Source organism: Nomascus leucogenys, unplaced genomic scaffold, assembly GCF_006542625.1.
Source record: "Nomascus leucogenys isolate Asia unplaced genomic scaffold, Asia_NLE_v1 001336F_41199_qpd_obj, whole genome shotgun sequence".
NCBI lineage: Eukaryota > Metazoa > Chordata > Mammalia > Primates > Hylobatidae > Nomascus > Nomascus leucogenys.
In genome coordinates this window covers 9868-32059 of record NW_022095874.1, presented here as the reverse complement: position 1 = coordinate 32059, position 22192 = coordinate 9868, and the positions used below count along the sequence as shown (strand labels likewise).

Sequence of the window (22192 nt, the reverse complement as noted above, 5' to 3'; positions counted from 1 at the left end):
CTTTCAAAAATCTGCCATTGGCCAGGTGCGGTGGCTCCAGCCTGTAATCTCAGCACTTTTGGAGGTCGAGGAGTGCTGATCATGAGGTCAAGAGATCGAGACCATCCTGGCCAACATGGAGAAACCCTGTCTCTACTAAAATACAAAAAGTTGGCTGGGAGTGGTGGCACGCACCTGTAGTCCCAGCTATTCGGGAGGCTGAGGCAGGGAGAATTGCTTGAACCCGGGAGGTGGAGGTTGCAGTGAGCCGAGATGGGACCACTGCACTCCAGCCTGGTGGCAGAGTGAAACTGGGTCTCAAAAAAAAAAAAGTCTGCAATCATAATTACTTACAGTTTAATCTGGAATTTAGTACTCTATTCTATTTTCAAAGCTACTATAGGGTATGCTGTCCTTTGTAGTTCCACTTTTAGCAGAATTCAACGTTTTTCTAACGGGTATAGATCTTTATGCTTGAGACTGTGTGGAAACCTTGGACTTGAGCTCCACTCTCAGTTATTTTTTGTATTTGCTAAAACTTAAATACATTCTATCCACCTATAACATGATACCTGGTATGTGATAGGAACCCAATAGAAGTTTGGCTTTGATGGGAATGTATGTTTCTACATTATTTTTGGAGGGTAATTAGGTAGTATCTTTCAAAATTTTAAGTTTGTATGTTTCATTCCAGACATTCTACTTCTAGGAATTTAGATATAGTTGTATATATGTATAAGGATGTTCACATTGCAGCATTGTCTGTAACAAGATTTGAAAAGAACCAACTAAAGGTCCATTAATATTGAACTGGCTAAATACGTTATGGTACTTTTAATTATGTTACTCATAAGCAAGTAAATTGCCTATAGCCATTAAAAAATAGGATCTATGTATGCATAAATTGACTGGGAAAATCAGTGTTCAAGGTATATTGTAGAATATGTACAGTTACTCCTTTTGTATAAAAATAGAAGATATACATATATGTGAAAGTAAATATGTATACACAATATGCAAAATATGAATGTAAGCACTGGTAAATATCTAGAAGAACACACAAGGAACCGGGGCTGGGGGCGGATCGGGCAGAGGGACTTCCCTGTGCCTCACTGTTTGAATTCTGAAGGGTGCATACACGCCCTTATTGATCTGTGCTACCGGCCTCTGGCTAAAGAGGGCGCTGTAGCCAACAAAGTCCTGTTTACAAATCAGGAGTCTCAGTAAGCCAGCGTGGTTACGCCGTCACGACAGGCGGTGGCACATGCGCAATAGCGAGATGCTGGAGCGCGGCGTAGGTGGCTGCCGAGTCTCTTCCGGTCTCGGGTCTTATCCTGGCACTGAGGGCGCCCGACTGGCGCTTTCGGCCGGCTTGGCATTGGGTGGGCGGCTTCTTGGAACCCACATGAGCCAGTGGCATCATCCCCGCAGTGGCTGGGGCCGGAGACGCGACTTTTCAGGGCGCTCCTCGGCCAAGAAGAAGGGCGGAAACCACATCCCCGAAAGGTAGTATGTCTTGGTCCCTTGGCGTGGCCTTTCCAGCTCGTGGCTTCTGGGTCTGGGCTTCATGTTGTGTGGTCTCTGCCTCTCGCTGTTGCCGTCGCAAGCTTGACCTGTCCGCCCGTTGCTTTGAGGCTTTGACCCTCTGCGCCACCCGCTGTAGCTGAAAGGGGCGATGTCTGTGATGTCCTGTGATTTCTCCGTATTCTTGTAAAAGGGAGGTTCTGGCCATTGCTCTTAGGTAAAATACGGAAGGATTGCTTTAAGGTGGGACTGTTACTGTTGGGGACGCTCCTTAATTCCCAGAATGGAACCTCCTCAATTCCTTGTTACGTTGGCACGGCAAGTGTAATGGTTTGAGTTAGGAACGCAGCAGTAGTAGCGCCCTGAGATCTCACATGGCAAGTTGGTTTGTATTGTTTCCAGAAATCACAAAGAGCATACTTTGTTACTTCCTAACAGGCCTCGTTTGAAAGATACTCCTTTATACGTACAAATGATTAATTTTGAGACTTTGCACGTAGGTACAGTGAACTGTTTTTACTCTTTGAGACCATCCTCCACCATCTCATACCTCAATAAGTCCTCTTCATTTTATCCACTATCTTTTGACTGTCACTTTCTGTCAGTACCTTAATACAGGTCTTGCCTGACCTATTGCAGTTGGGTTCTAATTAGTGAATCTCCTGTTTTCTTCCAATCCGTTTTTTTGTTTGTTTGTTTTTGTTTTTGTTTTTGGGGTGGATTTTCACTCTTGTCCACCAGGCTGGAGTGCAATGGTCCGATCTCGGCTCACTGCAACCTCTGCCTCCTGGATTCAAGTGATTCTCCTCCCTCAGCCTCCCAAGTTGCTGGGATAACAGGCGCCCGCCATCACACCCGGCTAATTTTGTTTGTATTTTTAGTAGAGACGGGGTTTCACCATGTGGGTCAGGCTGGTCTCGAACTCCTGATCTCAGGTGATCCACCTGCCTCAGCCTCCCAAAGTGCTGGGATTACAGACGTGAGCCACCGCGCCCAGGCAGTTCCTAGCATTATTAAGTGAAGTTCACAGTCCCTCTTCTAGCAGGTTTTCTCTTAAAATATGAACTTGAAGTTTCCTATTAATTGAAATTGATGGCATGAGTCGTATGAAAACTAAAACCGTGAAGTGAAATAGTTGAATTTAAATTATTTCAGTGAATATGTTTGTATTAATGGCACTTTAGTATCTGGTACTGGGCCAAGTTTAACAGAGATACAGAAGTTCTGGGTATCTCCGGTTTTATATAGGCCTTATTTGAGTTGTACTGTTGTGTTGGCTTGTGTTCGTTTTCATGATGGGGAAACAGGAGAGGACAGTATAGGTCGTTACTTGGTGGGGTTTAATAAGTGGAGTGGCAAAATGCAAAGCAAAGAGAGAAGAGAGGACATGTTGTGCGGGCTGTGATTCCCATTTTCAAAAAGTCTTATTCTATGCAAGGAAACAAGGCTAACATACAATTTGGCTAACAAAAAATATATCTAATAGGTGGAAATACTATCTCCCAGTTGGACAGCGGATGCCTGGGACTCGTTTCATTGCTTTCAAAGTTCCTTTGCAAAAGGTAAGCAAAAGTTAATTCAGTATTCTTTCAGGCATCTGAGTTCACCATGCAGAATACTGTTCTCCACTCTATCACATTCCATTTTCCTTTTTATAGCAAATACTTTGTAATGACCGCTTTACTATTCTGAAATGAAGTTCATAGGTACATACAACCTACTTCATATTTTAAACAGAAGTACCAGTGAACACCCTAACTATAATATAAAAAATAAAATAAAAGTAATTTATAATAAAATAATATTCATTTCAATATAGAAATGTTTGGACATGACTGCATTAAAAGACATAGAGTAATAGTTGCCTGCGCCATGAATTCAAGAATTACAAATGTAGACTGGTCTAGGTGGCTTATATTGCTTTAGTGGTAGGAGTTTCTATAATAGATTTCCAAACAGAACAAAGTATAATCTTCATTTGGTTGATAAGGTGATTATTATCCTGGAAAATTCAATAGATATTAGTATTGTACAAAAAATACTTTGTGTTTATTTGTGAAATGGAGTTAGGTTCTAAGGCCAAGCTAAATATGAACAGCTTTTTATCTATATTAATGTTGAATAGGACATCCAAAAGCCATTCAGGATGTGGGACACATTTGTAGGACTGTCTTGAATTCGGCAAGTTGTTTAGAATTTGTAACCCTTACCCACTGAATGCCAGTGGGACTCCTTTCCTTCCATGGTCACAATCAAAAATATCCCCTGGATCATCAAGATCAGGATTTCAGTGGGGAAAATCTGAAGATTGTGTTTTTGTTTAAACTAGGAAAGGAATAGGAGCAATAGGAGGGGAAAGCTTTTGACAGCCATAAAAAAGATGAGAAGGTGAAGACAAATAATTGTTTTCTAGATTCCATGTCTTTCTTATTAGACTTCCCCAGCATAGCTCAGATTAGTATCAGGAGAAGCCTACTTGAAACGTTTTGGGAATTTACTTAATTTGTGACTCATAGATCAGATTTCCTTTTTCAACTGCTGTGTCAGCTTCTCTGCATGTCTGGGCTTAAAAATGAGTCATTTCAGGCCAGGCCTGTTGGATCATGTTTGTAATCCCATACTTTGGGAGGCAAGGTGGGTGTATCGCTTGAGCCCAGGAGTTTTAGACCAGCCTGGGCAACATTGCGAAACCGTGTCTCTACAAAAAATACAAAAATTAACCAGGTGTGGTGGTGTGCGCTTGTAGTCTTAGCTGCTCAGGAGGCTGAAGTGGGAGGATCGATTGAGCCCAGGAGGTGAAGGCTGCAGTGAGCCGTGGTCATGCCACTGTACTCCAGCCTGGGCAACAGAGCAAGACCCTGTCTCCAAAAAGAAGGTGTTGGAGACACAGGGAATTTTTAGGGAAGTGAAACTATTCTGTGTGATACTGTAAGGGTGGATACATGTTGTTATATATTGATCAAAACCTATAAAAGGGCTTCACATATATTAACACATTTCACAACAATCCTGTGCTGATGAAGTAGCAGTAGTACTAATATCTCTTATTGAGTGCTTATTCTGCACTAAGCTCAGAGGATAGATGATTACATCTAATAAATGATTTTGTAGATAATCAAACAGGCTCAGAAAAGGAAGAATCAAAACTTGAACTTAGTTCTTTCTCTCATTTTTTTTTGTGGCAAAATATATATAACATAATATGTACATACAATGCGTAACATAGAATGAACCATGCACACCTAACCTCTAGACTTTGGCGATAACGACGTGTCAGAGTTGGTTCTTCATTTGTAACAAATGGACCACACTGGTATGGAATGTGGATAGTGGGGGAGTCTGGGTGGGGTGCGGAAGGCAAAGTACATGTGGGAACTGTCTGTCCTTTCGGTTCAGTTTTCCTGTGAAGCTAAAACTGCTCTGAAAACTAGTCTATTTTTTTTTTTTTTTTTTTTTTTTTTGAGATGGCATCTGGCTCTGTTGCCCAGGCTGGAGTGCAGTGGTGTGATCTTGGCTCACTCTAAGCTCTGCCTCCTGGGTTCATGCCATTCTCCTTCCTCCGCCTCCTGAGTAGCTGTAACTACAGGCGCCCGCCACCTCACCTGGCTAATTTTTTTGTGTTTTTAGTAGAGACAGGGTTTCACCGTGTTAGCCAGGATGGTCGCGATCTCCTGACCTCGTGATCCTCCTGCCTCGGCCTCCCAAAGTTCTGGGATTGCAGGCGTGAGCCACTGCACCCAGCCAAACTAGTCTATTTTTAAAAAGTACATTGCTGGCACCTGAGTAGCCAGACAGATTGAAGGAACAGAGCATAAAGTTCAAAAATAAACTACATACAAAAAAGAATATTCAGCAATGAAAGCCATCCTTTATATGTGTAGACATGTAAGAAATATTTATTTGTGAGGCTGAGACAGGAGGGTTGCTTGAGCTCAGGAGTTTGAGATCAGCCTGGTCTACATGGCAATACGGCGGGACCCTATCTCTTTTTTTTTTTTTAATTTTTTTAATTTTTTTTTTTTTGAGGCAGAGTCTCGCTCTGTCACCCAGGCTGGAGTGCAGTGGTGTGATCTCGGCTCACTGCAAACTCTGCCTCCCGGGTTCACGCCATTCTCCTGCCTCAGCCTCCCGGTAGCTGGGACTACAGGCGCCTGCCACCACGCCTGGCTAATTTTTTGTATTTTTAGTAGAGACGGAGTTTCACAGTGTTAGCCAGGATGGTCTCGATCTCCTGACCTTGTGATCTTCCCGCCTCGGCCTCCCAAAGTGCTGGGATTACAGGCGTGAACCACCGCGCCCAGCTGACCCTATCACTTTAAAAAAAAAAAAAAAAAAAAGACCAGGTGTGGTGGTTCATGCCTGTAGTCCCAGCTACTTGGGAGGCTGAGGTGGGAGGATTGCTTGAGCCCAGGAGGTGGAGGCTGCAGTGAGCCATGTTTGTGTCACTGCACTCCAGCCTGGATGACAGAGCAACACCCTGTTTCAAAAAAAAAAAAAGAAAAGAAATATTTATAAACACTAAATATGATAAGCACTCCACCTGGAGCTGGAGATACAGTGGTGAATAAAATCTGGGAGTTTACAGTCTGATTAGGAGACCAACATGAAACAAATACAGAAATACATATATAGAAGTGGGCTTATTTTTTTCTTTCTGACCACTCTGGAAGAAAGGATTGTTACAATATACCTTCTATGGTCCAGGAGAATGGAAACTTTCCTTTGAATCTCGTTGTATGTTAGCATCACAGGACTTGAATAAATGCCTAATGTAGTACAGGATTTTAAGCACATATTTGCTCTTATTTCATTCTTTCTGACAGAGTTTTGAAAAGAAACTTGCTCCAGAAGAATGCTTTTCCCCTTTGGATCTTTTTAACAAAATCCGAGAACAAAATGAAGAATTTGGACTGATTATTGATTTAACATATACTCAACGCTATTATAAACTAGAAGTAAGTGGAACCCTTCATTGAAAAGAACTTTCTTCATTCTGATCCTAAAATAATTTACAGTAATTCAGTAATCATCTTGTGCTAATATGAAGCTTGGCCTTCTTTGATGGGTAGTAAGTTTAAAAGAGAACCAAGTTATTTCTCTAATTACATGTTTTTAATTGCTGTCTTAAATGAAATTGAAGACATGAATTGAACTAAAATATTTGGCAGTAGGCTGCGTGTGTGCCTAAGAAATTCTATAAGCTTCCATATTCTATATTTTGAAAATGAAGTAAACTTATTAATACTAGCAGTGGCCTGAAGGAAAGAAAGGAATATCCAGTATTTCTTAGCACTTATTTTAACCCGTTGCCTGAGCATGTGTAAGCATCATGTAAAAGAACGTTCTCTAAGTTTATGATTTCTTTTCCCAGTATCTGTTGATACAATACAGAGATTCGTATATTCTGTTGGCCCCATTTAGCATCTCAGTGGGAAAGAATGATCCTTCTTCTGACCAGTTCCATAGCTTTTGGAAACAGTAACACCTAATGTTTGTTAATATTTGTACAGCAGTTTGCTATTTAAAAAGTAGTTTCAGCCAGGTGCAGAGACTCACACCTGTAATCCCAGCACTTTGGGAGGCCAAGGCGGGTGGATCACCTGAGGTCAGGAGTTCGAGACCAGCCTGGCCAACATGGTGAAACCCGTCTCTATTAAAAATACAAAAAAAAAATTAGCCAGGTGTGGGTGGTGCACACCTCTAATCCCAGCTACTGGGGCGGCTGAGGAAGGAGAATCGCTTGAACCTGGGAAGCAGAGGTTGCAGTGAGCCAAGATCATGCCACTGCATGACAGCCTGGGCGTCAGAGCAAGACTCCATCTCAAAAAAAAAAAAAAAGTACTTTCACACGTATTAACTTAGTTAATCCTCTCAACAATCTTGTGCTGATAAAGTAGCAATTGTGCTAGTATCTCCTATCGAATGCTTTTTCTTCGCTAAGCTCAGAGGGTTAAATGGTTACAATTAATACATAATTTTACAGAAGATAAAACAGGCTCAAACAAGGATGACTTAAAACTTGAATTTAGTTATTTCTCTTTTTTTTTAATTGAAGCACAAATTGAGGCCCTATCTTTGGAGAGTTGGAGCTTCTTAGATTGTCTCCTGAGTCCTTTTGACACAACTCTAGTAACCTTTGATCACTCTTTTTTTGCTATTTATATGAAAAAAAATTGCAGGCTTATCTTGTACATTTCCTGCCCTACCCTGAACTCAGCCATTTTCCCAAGGAGCTTTGATTCCTTTCTGGTGGGAACGCTATTTAAAGATTACAGTCTGAGTGCTAGAGGTGCTCAGTGCTCCTAGGCTCATTGTTACTAGTCTTCTTCTGTGGATGGTGCTAAGAAATAATGTTTGTTTTTAAAATACATCATGAGTTCATGCTGATACTTTCCATTTGAACTCAGAACTTCAGTTCTAAAAGAACTGGAAGCAAGGATTTAAACAAATACTTGTACACCAGTATTCACAGCAGCATTTTTCACAATGGCCAAAAGGTGTCCATCAGTAGGTGAATGGATACACAGAACATTATATGCACACAATGGAATATTATTCAGCCATAAAAAAGCATAAAATTAATACATGCTACAACATGGATGAACCTTAAAAACATGCTTAGTGAAATAAACCAGACACAGAAGGACAAATATATGATTCCACTTGTATGAACTACCTAGAATAGACAAATTCACAGAGACAGAAAACAGACTAAAGGATCTACGAGGTGAGGAGAAGGGAATTATGGTTTAATGGTCAGAGTCCTTCTGTTGAGGATGATGAAAAAGTTTTGGGTATAGACAGTGGTGATGGTTACACAATACTGTGAATGTTATGCCACTGAACTATACACTTACGGATGGTTAAAATGATTTTGACTTAGCCTCTTCTGTCTTTTATCTGTATCTACTTTTCTCCCACCCCAAGAATATCAGTTCTCAATAGTGCCTGGAATTCCCTCTATCTCACAATTCAAATCCAAGTTCTTCTGACTCTATTCTCTACTCTTCTACTTAAATCGTAGCTGCTTTATGAAGGCACTGGCCCTTGAATTGTAAAATATTAAATGGAACTGTTTATATAATTTATAGTTAAATATGCATTCATTCACATGGAATTTGCTTTCAGTTTTGTATACCTAGTGACTATTTTGTAGTTTTATTGAAAATCAAGTGATACTTCCTGGTCGAAGCAGTGTTGGAAGAAATGGCTCTTTTATCAGAATTGCATATACTGATATTGGCATATTAAGTTTGTTATAATCTCTTGGCTTATATTCTGGGTCCCCTACTCACTCTACAAGTAAAATAATACACATCTTTTATGGTTTTGCTTTCTAGGATTTGCCAGAAACTATTCCTTACTTAAAAATTTTTACAGTTGGACATCAAGTGCCGGATGATGAGACTATTTTTAAATTCAAACACGCTGTTAATGGGTTTTTGAAAGAAAATAAAGATAATGGTGAGTTTTTGTTCTTACCTGAACTGTGGTGTGCATTATGAATGGGGTTGGGGATTTTTGGTATTTTTTATAGTTCTAACCTTAGACCTGTTGTATTTAATGATGCTAAGGTGATGAAAATGTCAGATGGTGCTAATAGGGTAAGATGTTTTTCCTTTTGTTGATCACAAATAATTTAACTTTGGAATGTTAAATTAGTTTTAGTGCAAAATATGAACTGAACTAACTCATCTTTCTTTTTTAATTTGAATGGGAAATATATAATAAAATTAAAATGTTAGTTTTGTCTTATATATTGGTTAAGAAGTGAGAGGTAGAAGAAAAGATTAAAAAACTCTGAGTCTTAGAGTTATGTGAAAGAGACAAAGGGCAAAGAGTAAGAATGGGACGGACCCCTAGAAGCAAAACAAGAAAGAGTGCACCAGTGGAATTGCCCCTTTGTCATATGTATTTAAGATACACGTATACATATGTAACAAACTTGCCATTGTGCACATGTACCCTAAAACTTAAAGTATAATAAAAAAAAAAGATATTTCTTCTGTTTTTCCGCTTTAAGTACAGATGGGGAAGGATACCACCACCTCTTATTCTTCACACGAGAGAACTTAAGCCAAAGGCTGGTGCTTTCTTGTTCCTGCTTTAAGATTTACCTTACTCTTTTGAAAATAGAACTTAACAGCTTCTTTATCTTAAGGATCCAGTTGCCTTTTTCTGGCATCTCTCTGCCAGAAAGAACATGATATTTGCCATATTTTAAGATTGAAGAAGCTTTTATCTTTGGAAAGCCACTGACACCCACAGGACAGAGGCTTCATTTGCCTTCTTTCCAAATTTAGCTTGAGGAGTGTACACTTTATTACATAAATCTGACAGCAAATACTCCTTTTTAAAAAATGTGATGGAGTAGTGGAGAAAGAATAGAGACAGAGGTGGGAAGATAGGGAGTGGAAGGTGAGAGATAGAGACTGGATCAGTGGGTTTGAAGATAAAATTTCAAATTGTAACCCAGTCACTCACTTAATGTGGACACTAGCTTTTAATTATGTTAAACCTTGTTCACAGATCTTCCCTTGTACTTTAACTTTAAAACTTGAGAAGTTTGGCTTTCTCATTTGTATAAGCTGTTGTCACAGAAATACTACCTTTTAAGATATGAGGGTACAGCTGATGGCCTATTCACTGCTTCTAGGCTCTTTTGTGTGAAATTTTTATATAGCGTTTCATCTGTTCTGTGAGGGCTAGGAGGTCCTTATGAATACATGAGAACACATTTTTAAATCTTCGTTGTTCACATGTTACACTGATTGTAGTCAATTGGATAGACTGAACTCCATGTTGGTCTTCTGCCTGAGTTGTGCTAAGTCTTGCAGTACTCACTGCCATAGCAGGCTTGGGACCTTGTTTGTAATCAGTTTTGGCTACCTCTGCTATAATCCCTTCTCACAGATACCAGGCTCACTGATAAAAAGAGGACACTACACTCTCCACTGTCTCCTAGAACTAGTAGGGACTGAGAAAATAAATTGATTCAGTAAACACTGAGATCCTTTTAGATTTGTTGTTAGAGCACGAAGACACAGAGGTGATAGCACTCTTTGTTTTTTATTATAGCAGTTCACAGTTACCTAGGAAAATAAACATGTAGTGCATGTGGTTTAAGATGTGGGTTAGGCCGGGCGCGGTGGCTCACGCCTATAATCCCAGCACTTTGGGAGGCCCAGGCGGGCGGATCACGAGGTCAGGAGATCGAGACCATCCTGGCTAACACGGTGAAACCCCATCTCTACTAAAAATACAAAAAATCAGCCGGGCGTGGTGGCGGGCACCTGTAGTCCAAGCTACTCAGAAGGCTGAGGCAGCAGAATGGCGTGAACCTGGGAGGCGGAGCTTTCAGTGAGCAGAGATGGCACCACTGCACTCCAGCCTGGGGGACAGAGCGAGACTCTGTCTCAAAAAAAAAAAAAAAAAAAAAAAGATGTGGGTTAATTATAGAACAAAAAAGCCGGGCGTGGTGGCTCACGCCTGTAATCCCAGCACTTTGGGAGGCCGAGGCAAGGCAGATCATGAGGTCAGGAGATCGATACCATCCTGGCTAACATGGTGAAACCCCATCTACTAAAAATACAAAAAAAAAATTACCCGGGCATGGTGGCGGGTGCCTGTAGTCCCAGCTACTCGGGAGGCTGAGGCAGGAGAATGGTGTGAACCTGGGAGGCAAAACTTGCAGTGAGCCGAGATTGCGCCACTGCTCTCCAGCCTGGGCGACAGAGCAAGACTGCGTCTCAAAAAAAAAAAAAAAAAAAAAAACCACAGAAGACGGTTCATCATTTCATCATAATAAAAGAATAAGTACAGTGAGAATATAGAGGAGAGATTGAGGAAGGCCTGACGGGAGACAACATTCGAGCTGCAGGGATGAGAATTTTGCCAGGATGAGAAAAGGGCAGCCCAGTTTTGGGGATTAGGCACAAAAGGCACAGGGCCTAAAGCCATGGAGAGGCAGCCTCTTGTGTGACTAGAAATAATGTGAAAAGGCATGGAATTCATATGTTCATTTGAAACAAATAATTATATAACCTATGTCGAAGTCACTTTTCTAGAAAGTGGAAATAGAACAAAGTCCTTGCCCTTATATACTTTACATTCTAGTTGAGGAGAGAAATAAGCAAATAAATACATGGAATATATATGGTGATAAGTGCTTTGGAGAATAACAAAACACAATAAAGGGATGAGGGAAGAGGTGAGTGATCAGGAAGGCCTCTTTATGAAGATGTCATTTGAGCAGAAACTTAAAGGAAGTAATGAACCAAGCCATTGGGTGTCTGGGGAGGAGCGTCCTAAGGCAGAGGGAACAGCAGGTGCAAAGTCCCTGAAGCATGACTATGCTAGGCATGTTTGAGGAATGTTAAAGAGCCCAGTGTGGCTGGAGTGGAGTGAGTGAGGATAAGAGCAGGAGAAACAGGATCAGAGAGGTTGCGGTTGGGCAGAAGGGAGGTGGATCATATCAGCCCTTGTAAATCATAGTTAGGATCATTGTGGACTTAGATCGGTTGGAAAGACAGATTGATATCAGTTTATGAAGGATTCTAAATGCCATGCTAAATTTGGGCTTCATGCTATGCTAAATTGAGATTTTTAAGGAAAAACAACCCAGCCAGGCTTATGTTTTAGAAAGATAACATCTGCCTTATGGAGGATCAGTTGAGATAGAGGTAGGGAGATTAGTTTGTTGTAGTAATCCAGGCTGGCAATGATGAGGGCCTTCTTTTTTGAGATGGAGTCTCACTCTGTCGCCGAGGCTGGAGTGCAGTGGCACCATGCTGGCACACTGCAGCCTCCGTCTCCTGGGTTCATGCAATTCTCCTGCCTCAGCCTCCCGAGTAGCTGGGATTACAGGCACCCACCACCACACCCGGCTAGTTTTTACATTTTAGTAGAGACGGGGTTTCACCATATTGGCCAGGCTGGTCTCGAACTCCTGACCTCAGGTGATCCACCCACCTCGGCCTCCCAAAGGGCTGGGATTACAGGCGTGAGCCACCACGCCCGGCAGAGTGCCTTCTTTTTTCTTTTCTGTCTTTCTTTTTTTTTTTTTTTTGAGTAGCTGGGATTACAGGCTCCCACCACAATACCCAGCTAATTTTTTGTACTTTTAGTAGAGACGTGTTTTCGCCATGTTGGCCAGGTTGGAAAGTGCTGGGATTACAGGCGTGAGCCACCACACCTGGCTGATGAGTGCCTTCTTTACCAGACGCTACCTAGTCACGGACACAGATTTTGCAAAGATAAACTACACTTTTTAAATTTAATTCCTCATGTAATTTTTTAAAAAGATGGACTAAGAAATACTGTGGTGTAATGGGAAAAATCTTAGACTTGATTCTAGTCTTGTACTGTTTGCCTGCTTTGACTTACATCTCCAAGCCTTGCCTTTTCATTGTAAAATGTGAATAGTGCTATTTACCTGAGTACTTCACAGGGCAAGTAGACCTGTGGTATGTGTGGAGCACCGAACAAGAGAAGGAATAGAAGCTCTTCGGGAACTCAAGAGTACTATGGAAACTGTCCTTAATATTCAATATCAAGAGTGAAGGCCTTTTATTTGTTTCATTCAGAAACAAATTTCATTCTTCTTTTAGCCTGTTGTTGCTTTCACTCCCTTTTTGTATAATTAAATCAGTTGCTGATGGGCATTCTGTTTTAAGATAGATGGGTTTGTCTCATTGCAGTTTTAGCTGTTAGTGTCTGACCAGGCCTGCAGTTGACATCATTGAGTCTAATTAGGACTATGCAAAGTTTCCCAGAAGCAGTGAGTTTTGGCTTTCTGTTAGATGATTCTTTATAGTATGTTCCTAGCAAAAACAATTCCTCTTAAGAGTTATTAATTTTCAGGGCAGTGATAATGTTATACACTTGTGTATCTACTTCAGTTACTTAATCCTGTATTTTCTTTTTATAGACAAACTTATTGGTGTCCGTTGTACCCATGGTTTAAACAGGACTGGCTACCTCATTTGCAGGTAAGTTGCCAACCCCAGAGGCAGACCATTTTAAAGTTGTTTTTGTCTGTTTACAATGGTAATGTAAGCTTGTTGTAAAAAATGGAACCGGTATAGAAATGCATGAAGTAGAAGGCAGTCTTGCTCCCCACCCAGAGATTACCACCATTAATAATTGAGTACACATCTTTTCAGACTCTAAAAATGCAGATACAAGCATACATGTTATTGAATGGTATAATAGTTAGACATTCTGGTTTTTTTTTTTTTTTTTTTTTTTTGAGACGGAGTCTCGCTCTGTCGCCCAGGCTGGAGTGCAGTGGCGCAATCTCGGCTCACTGCAAACTCCGCCTCCCGGGTTCACGCCATTCTCCTGCCTCAGCCTCTCCGAGTAGCTGGGACTACAGGCCCCGCCACCACGCCGGCTAATTTTTTGTATTTTTAGTAGAGACAGGGTTTCACCGTGGTCTCGATCTCCTGACCTCGTGATCCGCCCGCCTCGGCCTCCCAAAGTGCTGGGATTACAAGCGTGAGCCACCGCGCCCGGCCTGTTTTTTTAATTTAATACGTGATAGACATCTTTCTTTGAAAATACTTGGACTCCTTATTCTTTTTTTTTGAGACGGAGTCTCGCTCTGTCGCCCAGGCTAGAGTGCAGTGGCGCGATCTCGGCTCACTCCAAGTTCCGCCTCCCAGGTTCACGCGGTTCTCCTGCCTCAGCCTCCCAAGTAGCTGGGACTACAAGCGGCCTGCCACCATGCCCGGCTAATTTTTTGTAGTTTTAGTAGAGATGGGGTTTCACTGTGTTAGCCAGGATGGTCTTGATCTTCTGACCTTGTGATCCACCCGCCTCAGCCTCCCAAAGTGCTGGGATTACAGGAGTGAGCCACCGCGCCTGGCCGGACTCCTTGTTCTTTTTAAGGGCTGCGTTGTTCTTTGCACACCGATGAACACAAAAGTCAGAAGTTTTTGATATTATAAAACCTTGAAGTAGTGAACATTTCTATGTAAATATTTTTGAATACGTATCCCTTAGCCCCGGAGGTAATTTCACTCAAAATAGAATTTCTGAATCAAATAGTATGTGTCCTTACGCTTTTTATGGATGTTGCCACACTGTACTGAGTTATGTTTGTTCGTTCAGAAAATATCTCCTGAGCATCTATTATGTGTAGGCCCTGTGCTGGGTGTTAGCAAAGAGACTTGAGCTGCCCTTTGTGCATCCTAACAGTCTAGGGAGGGAGTAGATATTAAAGAATCACACAAATGCCTATAGAATTACAACTCCGACAAGTGCTGAGAAGGGGAGTGACGTGGTACAATGAGAGCATAGAATAGGGAGGATTTGACTTCAACAAGAGGACTAGAGGTTTCTGTGGGGAGGTCTGAGCAAATATCTGAAGTATGAGTAGGTGTTAACCAGGTAGGGATGTTGTGGAGAGAATTCTGAACATAAGGATCAGCAGAGACCATATAACAGGAAAACATATACTGTGTTGGAGGAACTGGCTAGGGAGACTGGGCCATGGGTGTAGTACGGCATTAAAAGGGAGCTGGAAATATGGATAGGAGCTAAAACCATGCAGAGCTATGTTTAAGGTTTTAGTCACTACCTTAAGAGCAATCGAAAACCATTGAATTTTTTTTGTTGGGGATGAGTGTGGGGAACATTCAAATTTGTATTTTCAACCTATCATTTTGCTGCTGAGTGGAGAATACACTGCAGAGGGAAAGAGGTAGAAGCAAGGAGACAAGTTGGGAGGTGTTTGTAGGAATTGAGGCATAATGGTGGATTGGACCAGGGCATGGTGGCCATTTTGGTAGAAAGATGCAGATATACTCTACAGAGATATTTAGGTAATATTGTTGTCAGGAGTTGGTGGTGAATTGAAGATGAGAGTATGGAAGAAATGGCTGACAGTGATGGTGACTCCCAAGTTTCTGGCCCATTCTGTTGGTTATACAGTATTTTTTAGATATAATGTTAATATTTTTCCCAGTTTGTCTTTTGTTTGTTGTTGGTTTCTGATAAATACTCTGTTATATTAAGGAAGTCTCTATTTTTAGTGTATAAAGCATTTTGGTAAAAAATGATTCTGCATTTTCTTTCCTTTTGTTTATTAAATTACATTAATGTAAATAAATATATAAATAGATTTTGTGGAGTTGGGTCATCCTTGCATTCTTGAAAAACGTCTTTTTGGTCATGGTATGTCATTCTTTAATAACTGCTGGATTTGATGTGCTGATATTTTCTTAGGATTTTTATATCTATGTCTATAAGTTGAAATTGGACCTTTTTTGAAAAAACTTGATTTTTTTTCTTTTCATATATAAATGACCCAAATTATGTTGTTTTGTTAGATATTTGATTGATGTAGAAGGCGTGAGGCCAGATGATGCAATTGAATGTAAGTGTGAGGGTTGTCACTATTTTTCCCTTTTTATTAAAGTTAAAGGTGGAAATGTAGAAGAATTTCTCAAATTTTGGAAAAAAGTTTGTAATTTGTTTGTCCAATATAAGATAGTCTTGCCAAAAGTCTATAGATGTATGTGGAGGTAGTGAGATATAACAGCTTGAATAGTGAATTTCAGCTTAATTTGCTTTTTCTGGAAAGATTTGCTCTTTGTCCAGTTATTTCTTACAGTTTATCCTCTCCTCAGTATTCAATAGGTGCCGGGGACATTGCTTAGAAAGACAGAACTGCATCGAAGACCTTCAGAATGGTCCTATCAGAAAGTAAGTCGTATGTTATATATGTGAGATTTGTGGGTCAGGGAGATCTCTGTTTATATAATTTAAGTTGCATATGTTCATTCTTCTGGTAGCTTGTTTATTTGTTGGGGAGAGACGTAAACAGGAATGGGAGAAGGAAGAAACTGTTATTTTCATATGCCAAAATAGAGTCACTAAATTGACTACTAAATCTGGAAACCAGTAATATTGTGTGGAAATATTCTCTTTAAGGAATTGGAATTCCAGTGTACCCAGGTCAAGTGGTTTTGAAGACGCAGCACATCTCATGCAACCAGTCCACAATAAGCCTGTTAAGCAAGGACCTAGGTATAATCTACATCAGATCCAGGGTCACTCAGCTCCTCGACATTTCCACACCCAGACCCAAAATTTGCAACAATCAGTCAGGTACCTCTCTCTGCTTTCCCTTTTCTAGAATTGAGATAGAAATCAATACCATAGTTAATGAAAACACATTATGATACTGATGAGGAATTCTTTGTTTTTTCTTTTTGGAGACAGAGTCTCGTTCTGTCATCCAGGCTGGAGTACAATGACGCGATCTCGGCTCACTGCAACCTTCACCTCCCAGGTTCAAGCAATTCTCCTGCTTCAGCCTCCCAAGTAGCTGGGACTACAGGCACTGCCACCACGCCCAGCTAATTTTTTGTATTTTTAGTAGAGATGGGGTTTCACCGTGTTAGACGGGATGGTCTTGATCTCCTGACCCTGTGATCTACCCCACTCAGCCTGCCAAAATGCTGGGATTATAGGTGTGAGCCACCGCACCTGGCCGATAAGGAATTCTTGCTGTTTGGTTTGAACCAGGAGATATTATTCTGCTCTGTATTTTGCATTTAGCACTGGAAAATCAGTTACAGGACAAGGAATATGTGACTTTGCAGAGGCAATTCGGAAAGGGACTTAGAAATTTTCATTGATTTTAAACTTAAGCGAAGAGTTTGATGTGGCTATCAAAAAGGATCTTATATTCTTAGGCTACATTAATGTAGTATACTTTTTAGAATAAGGAAGATTGTTATTTGAGGAGTTGATATGAATTATAAGAAAAATAATAAAATCCTAATAGAGAAATTGCAAAGGATCTGAACAGATAAAACAACAAAAGTATTTTCACTTGGACAATGGGGAAAACCTCAGTATGGTTAAAGTGGTACATTAGTATGAGTTCTCCAGAATGATAGAACCAGTAGGATGGATGGATGGATGGATGGATGGATGGATGGATGGATGATGGATGGGTAGATGGGTGGGTGGATGGGAGGAGGAGCTTTTTTATTTGGGGTATCAGCTTATGCACTTATGAAAGCTGAGAAGTTTCATAGTAGGCTGTCTGCAAACTGGAGAACCGGGGAAGCTGGTAGCATTCAGTCCAACTCAGAAAGCCTCAGAACCACGGAAGCCAGTGGAGTAACTCTCAATCCAAGGCTGAAGGCCTGGGAATCTGGTAAGGGTTGGAGGACACTGGTGTGAGTCCTCAAGTCCAAAGGCCATGAAGCCTGGAGTTCTGATGTCCAAGAGTAGGAGAAGGTAAGGTATTCCAGCTCCAGGAGAGCACAATTTACCTTTCCTCTGCCTTTTTGTTATATCCAGGCCCCCGGCCTATTGGATGGTACCTACCCATCCTGAGAGTGGATCCTCCCACTCAGTCCACCCACTCACACACCAGTATCCTCTGGACACACCCTCACAGATGCTCCCAGAAATAATACTTTACCAGCTATCTAGATATCTCTTAACCCAGTCAAGTTGACACCTAAAATTAACTATCACAAATAGCAAGGCATTATTCTTTGACTATTTGACTACTCATTTAGCAACAGTTTTATTAGCTTCTTTTTTTTTGGAGATGGAGTCTCGCCCTGTCGCCCAGACTGGAGTGCAGTGGTGCAATCTTGGCTCACTGCAACCTCCACCTCCCAGGTTCAAGCAATTCTCCTGCTTCAGCCTCCCGAGTAGCTGGGATTACAGGCACTGCCATCACGCCCAGCTAATTTTTGTATTTTAGTAGAAATGGGGGTTTTACCATGTTGGCCAGGCTAGTCTTGAACTCCTGACCTCAGGTGATCCACCTGCCTCGGCCTCCCAAAGTGCTGGGATTACAGGCTCGAACCACCTTGCCCAGCCAGTTTAGCAACAGTTTTTGATAAGCACTCCGTTGTAGTGGTTGTCAGGCTGGACCTGGATTTGCATCTTGGCTTTGTTACTCGCCTGCTTTGTGATCTTGGATAAGATACTTAGCCTATCTACATTTCCTTTTTCCCATCAGTCAGATAGATATTTTAATAATACATACCCCATAGTGGTTGGTATTGACAGTTAACATGAATTTAAACAGTTCAGCACATTGTAAACACTTTGAAAAATACATTGCCATTTTTAGGCCAGGTGCATTGGCTCACACCTGTAATCCCAGCACTTAGGGAGGCTGAGGTGGGAGGACTGCTTGGGCCCAGGAGTTTGAGACCACCCTGGGCAACATGCTGGAATCCTGTTTTTATTAAAAAAAGGAAAAAAAACTTAAGAAAAGCTGACATTTTTAAAAGATGTAAACATTTCAAAAATATGTCGCTTGCGGCATTAAAAATTGGTATAAGCCTTTTGAAGCACAATTTCAAGAGCCATAAAAATACTTTACCTAGTAATTTCATTCTGAGACTAAGGAAATACTTCAAAGTACAGAAAAAGCTATATTTACTTAATGATTTGGCACATTTCTCAAACTCCTTTCCATGTGTCAGATGCTGGGCTAGCTCAGGATACAGTAGTATATGTTTTGCATGTTAATCCCAGCATTATTTGTGGTTGTGGAAAAACTTGTAGCTGCTGTATTTCTAACAGTGGAGAATGTAGCTAAATAATTAATCCATACTATAACATTTTGTAAAGCCATCGAAAGTGTTAGCTCATTTATGATAAGTGAAAATAATAGGCTGTGATTCAATAGTCAGAAAAAGATGCTGGGGAAAAGAATAAAAGGAAATACTAACTAATTGAATTATAGTAAGTGGGATTGAGGGCTGTGTAGCGGGGGTTAGTTTTTCTTTTCTCAGATTTCCAAATTTTCTTTATTATTTTTTTTTTTCAAGACGGAGTTTCACTGTTGTTGCCCAGGCTGGAGTGTAATGGTGTGATCTCGGCTCACCACAACCTCCACCTCCCGGGTTCAAACGATTCTCCTGCCTCAGCCTCCTGAGTAGCTGGGATTACAGGCTCCCACCACCACACCCGGCTAACTTTGTATTTTTAGTAGAGATGGGGTTTCTCCATGTTGGTCAGGCTGGTCGCAAACTCCCGACTTCAGGTGATCCACCCGCCTTGGCCTCCCAAAGTGCTGGGATTACAGGTGTGAGCCACCACGCCCAGCCCCAAATTTTCTTTTGTATAATTACATGAGATTTTCTGGTCTTGCTTTTGAAACAAGTAAATTTAAATCCTAATTTTTCGAATTTGTTGCATGTACCATCATTAAAGTTTTTCACACTTTATAATTAATGTATGTATGTTTGTTTATAAAGTGGAAGCAGCTATCTGTTTTCAGTACTAAATAGCTTATTCTGTCTTATGTCAACCCTGCCAGACTTTGGGAGAGAAAATATTTGATTAGAATAGTATGGGCATGCATTTATCTCTGTAGGGAAAGGTGGAAAGGCTTCTGGGAATCCACGGTGTGCCAGGGCATCATAGGTAATTGAAATGTATTTTCTTAATTTAGCTTCATAACAGCTCGTGAAGGTGAAAAGTATTATTAGCCCCATTTTATAAAGAACTTATGGAAATAACAATTAAGTATTTTATCTACTAAGGTCACACAGGTAGGAAACAGTAGAATATATATTATTTTGTAAGTGTATAAATTTAAAATATTTTATGAAAATATAAATTTAAAATAAATAAAAATTATTGCATTAATCCTAGTAATGGCTTATTACTTTTTGTTTTGCTTTAAGAAAATTTTCAGAGAATCCTCATGTTTACCAGAGACGCCATCTCCCTCCTCCTGGTCCCCCTGGAGAGGACTGTTCACACAGGAGGTACTCTTGGAATGTGAAGCCCAATGCCAGTCGGGCAGCCGAGGATAGAAGAAGGTGGTATCCTTACAATTACTCCGGACTCTCCTATCCAGCCTGTTGGGAATGGACCCAGTGATACAAACCTGTCCTGGAATTCTACCTGGAGACCAGAGCTGGCCTGAAGATTACTGGTGTGACTTTAATTAGTTCAGGTCTAATCAGGTTTCTTTATTGTTCCCTTACGTATTCAAGCTTAAGGAAAAATTGCATTGCTGTTTACTTCTTTGCTGATAAATTTGCAGTAATTACAGCATTGCAGGAAAAACAATCTGTTATTCCAGTCTTAAATTTTTCTAAAAGAAGACAATATTTTAGAACTGAAGCATTAAGAACTTCCCTTGCAAATTATTTTTAAAATTCTATCTTGTTTATCTATGTATTTCTTTCTGACTAGACTTGTGATATGTGTGTGTTTATGTACAGGAATTTTTAGTGTTTTTGTTATGTTCTGTTATTGACCCAAAGGCCATCTTTATTTGCTATAACTGTTCAAAATTTATATTAAAATCTGCTTAGGACATAATTTCTTTAGAACCTAGTTACTACCTGTAATTAATTGTGGTATTTTTGTGATTAGGTATTACTTTCTTTGGCAGTCAGTTGTGAGATTTGACCAACTTCCTTTGACTGAATTGTCAGATATACCGTCTCACACAGGAATGGATGAACTTTTAGGGATTGTCAATTGAGCAAGAGAGACTGACTGATAAACCAGATTGCTGGTTTATTCAATTATAGTGAGTAATTTACCTGGCAGGGTAATTGCCGTCAACTGGGTAGAACTATCCAGAAAACTTGAAAACTTTTATAAAGGTGGTGAACAGAGTAGAATATGTCCATTTAAAGGTTGTGCATATCTGGCAAAACTACTGTGTTATTGCTCCGTTGTTGAATATAACCTCCTGGGATCTTTCTCCAGTTGCCTCTCCTCTTAAGTGGAGTTGTGGCTTACCTTTTTTTTTTTTTTTTTTTGAGACAGGGTCTTGCTCTGTCACCCAGACTGGAGTGCAGTGGTGCCATCTAGGCTCACTGCAACCTTCGCCTCCTGGCTCAAGTGATCCTCCCACCTCAGCTTCCCTAGTAGCTGGGACTGCAGGTGTGGACTACAATGCCTGGCCAATTTTTCGTATTTTTGTTTTATAGAGACCGGGTTTTGCCATGTTGCCCAGGCTGGTCTCAAAGTCCTTAGCTCAAGCGCATCCGCTCACCTCAGCCTCCCAAAGTGTTGAGATTATAGCCATGAGCCACTGTGCCTGGCCTACCTTCACTTTTTCCAAGTTGTCTCTTCTGCTGCTATACCTGTGGAACACACAGACCCATCATTGGGGAGGGCAATTATTTTTAGTTGCAGAGGAAGCCAGAAACCTTTGATGGCTCAAAGGTTTTTTTAATTATTTTTATTAATTAATTAATTAATTTTTCAATTTTTGGTAGAGATAAGGTCTCACTTTGTTACCCAGATTGGTCTTGAACTCCTGAGCTCAAGCGATCCTCCTGCCTTGGCCTCCCAAAGTGCTGGGATTACAGGCATGAGCCACCATGCCCAGCCATTGGCTTCATTTTTTAAAGCATCTGATTTTGAGGATTTGTGTCATTGAATGTCTGATGTTGCACGTGATAGTTATTTTCTCTTCTCTCATCTATGAACAACATCTGGACCCTGATCTTAAGGAGCTACTGTAGCTCAGCTGTTCTTGGCTGTACCTGATTAGCTCAGTCAGGTTGCTGTTGTAGAACCCCAAAAGTTAGGTTCATGTACCTGGTGCACAGTAAGCCAAACACTGACATATTAATGCTTAGAAAGGTTTATTCAATTTGGCCAAAGTATGAGGGCGGGAGAAGCAGATTCTCAAATATGACCTTCCTTTGCACGTAATTGGGGGCTTTCC

General features: G+C 40.8%; 1 protein-coding gene across 1 annotated transcript; it reads left to right on the top strand.

Annotated features, from left to right (window-relative positions):
• Positions 1-1219: 1219 nt before the first annotated feature.
• LOC100579951 (RNA/RNP complex-1-interacting phosphatase-like) lies at positions 1220-20841 on the top strand. The gene is made up of 9 exons (XM_003268670.3): positions 1220-1485; positions 2990-3065; positions 6327-6458; positions 8844-8967; positions 13433-13493; positions 15837-15883; positions 16137-16212; positions 16441-16617; positions 20181-20841. The coding sequence occupies exons 1-9, from the start codon at positions 1244-1246 to the stop codon at positions 20377-20379; spliced, it is 1134 nt and encodes a 377-aa protein (XP_003268718.2). The 5' UTR covers positions 1220-1243; the 3' UTR covers positions 20380-20841.
• Positions 20842-22192: the final 1351 nt, after the last annotated feature.

Excerpts from the sequence above, each read along its gene's own strand:
- LOC100579951 (XM_003268670.3), top strand. The coding sequence starts at position 1,244 with ATGCGCAATAGCGAGATGCTGGAGCGCGGCGTAGGTGGCTGCCGAGTC. Across the intron at positions 15,884-16,136 it reads GCCAGATGATGCAATTGAAT|TATTCAATAGGTGCCGGGGA; the intron begins GTAAGTGTGAGG and ends TCCTCTCCTCAG. Across the intron at positions 16,618-20,180 it reads AATTTGCAACAATCAGTCAG|AAAATTTTCAGAGAATCCTC; the intron begins GTACCTCTCTCT and ends TTTTGCTTTAAG.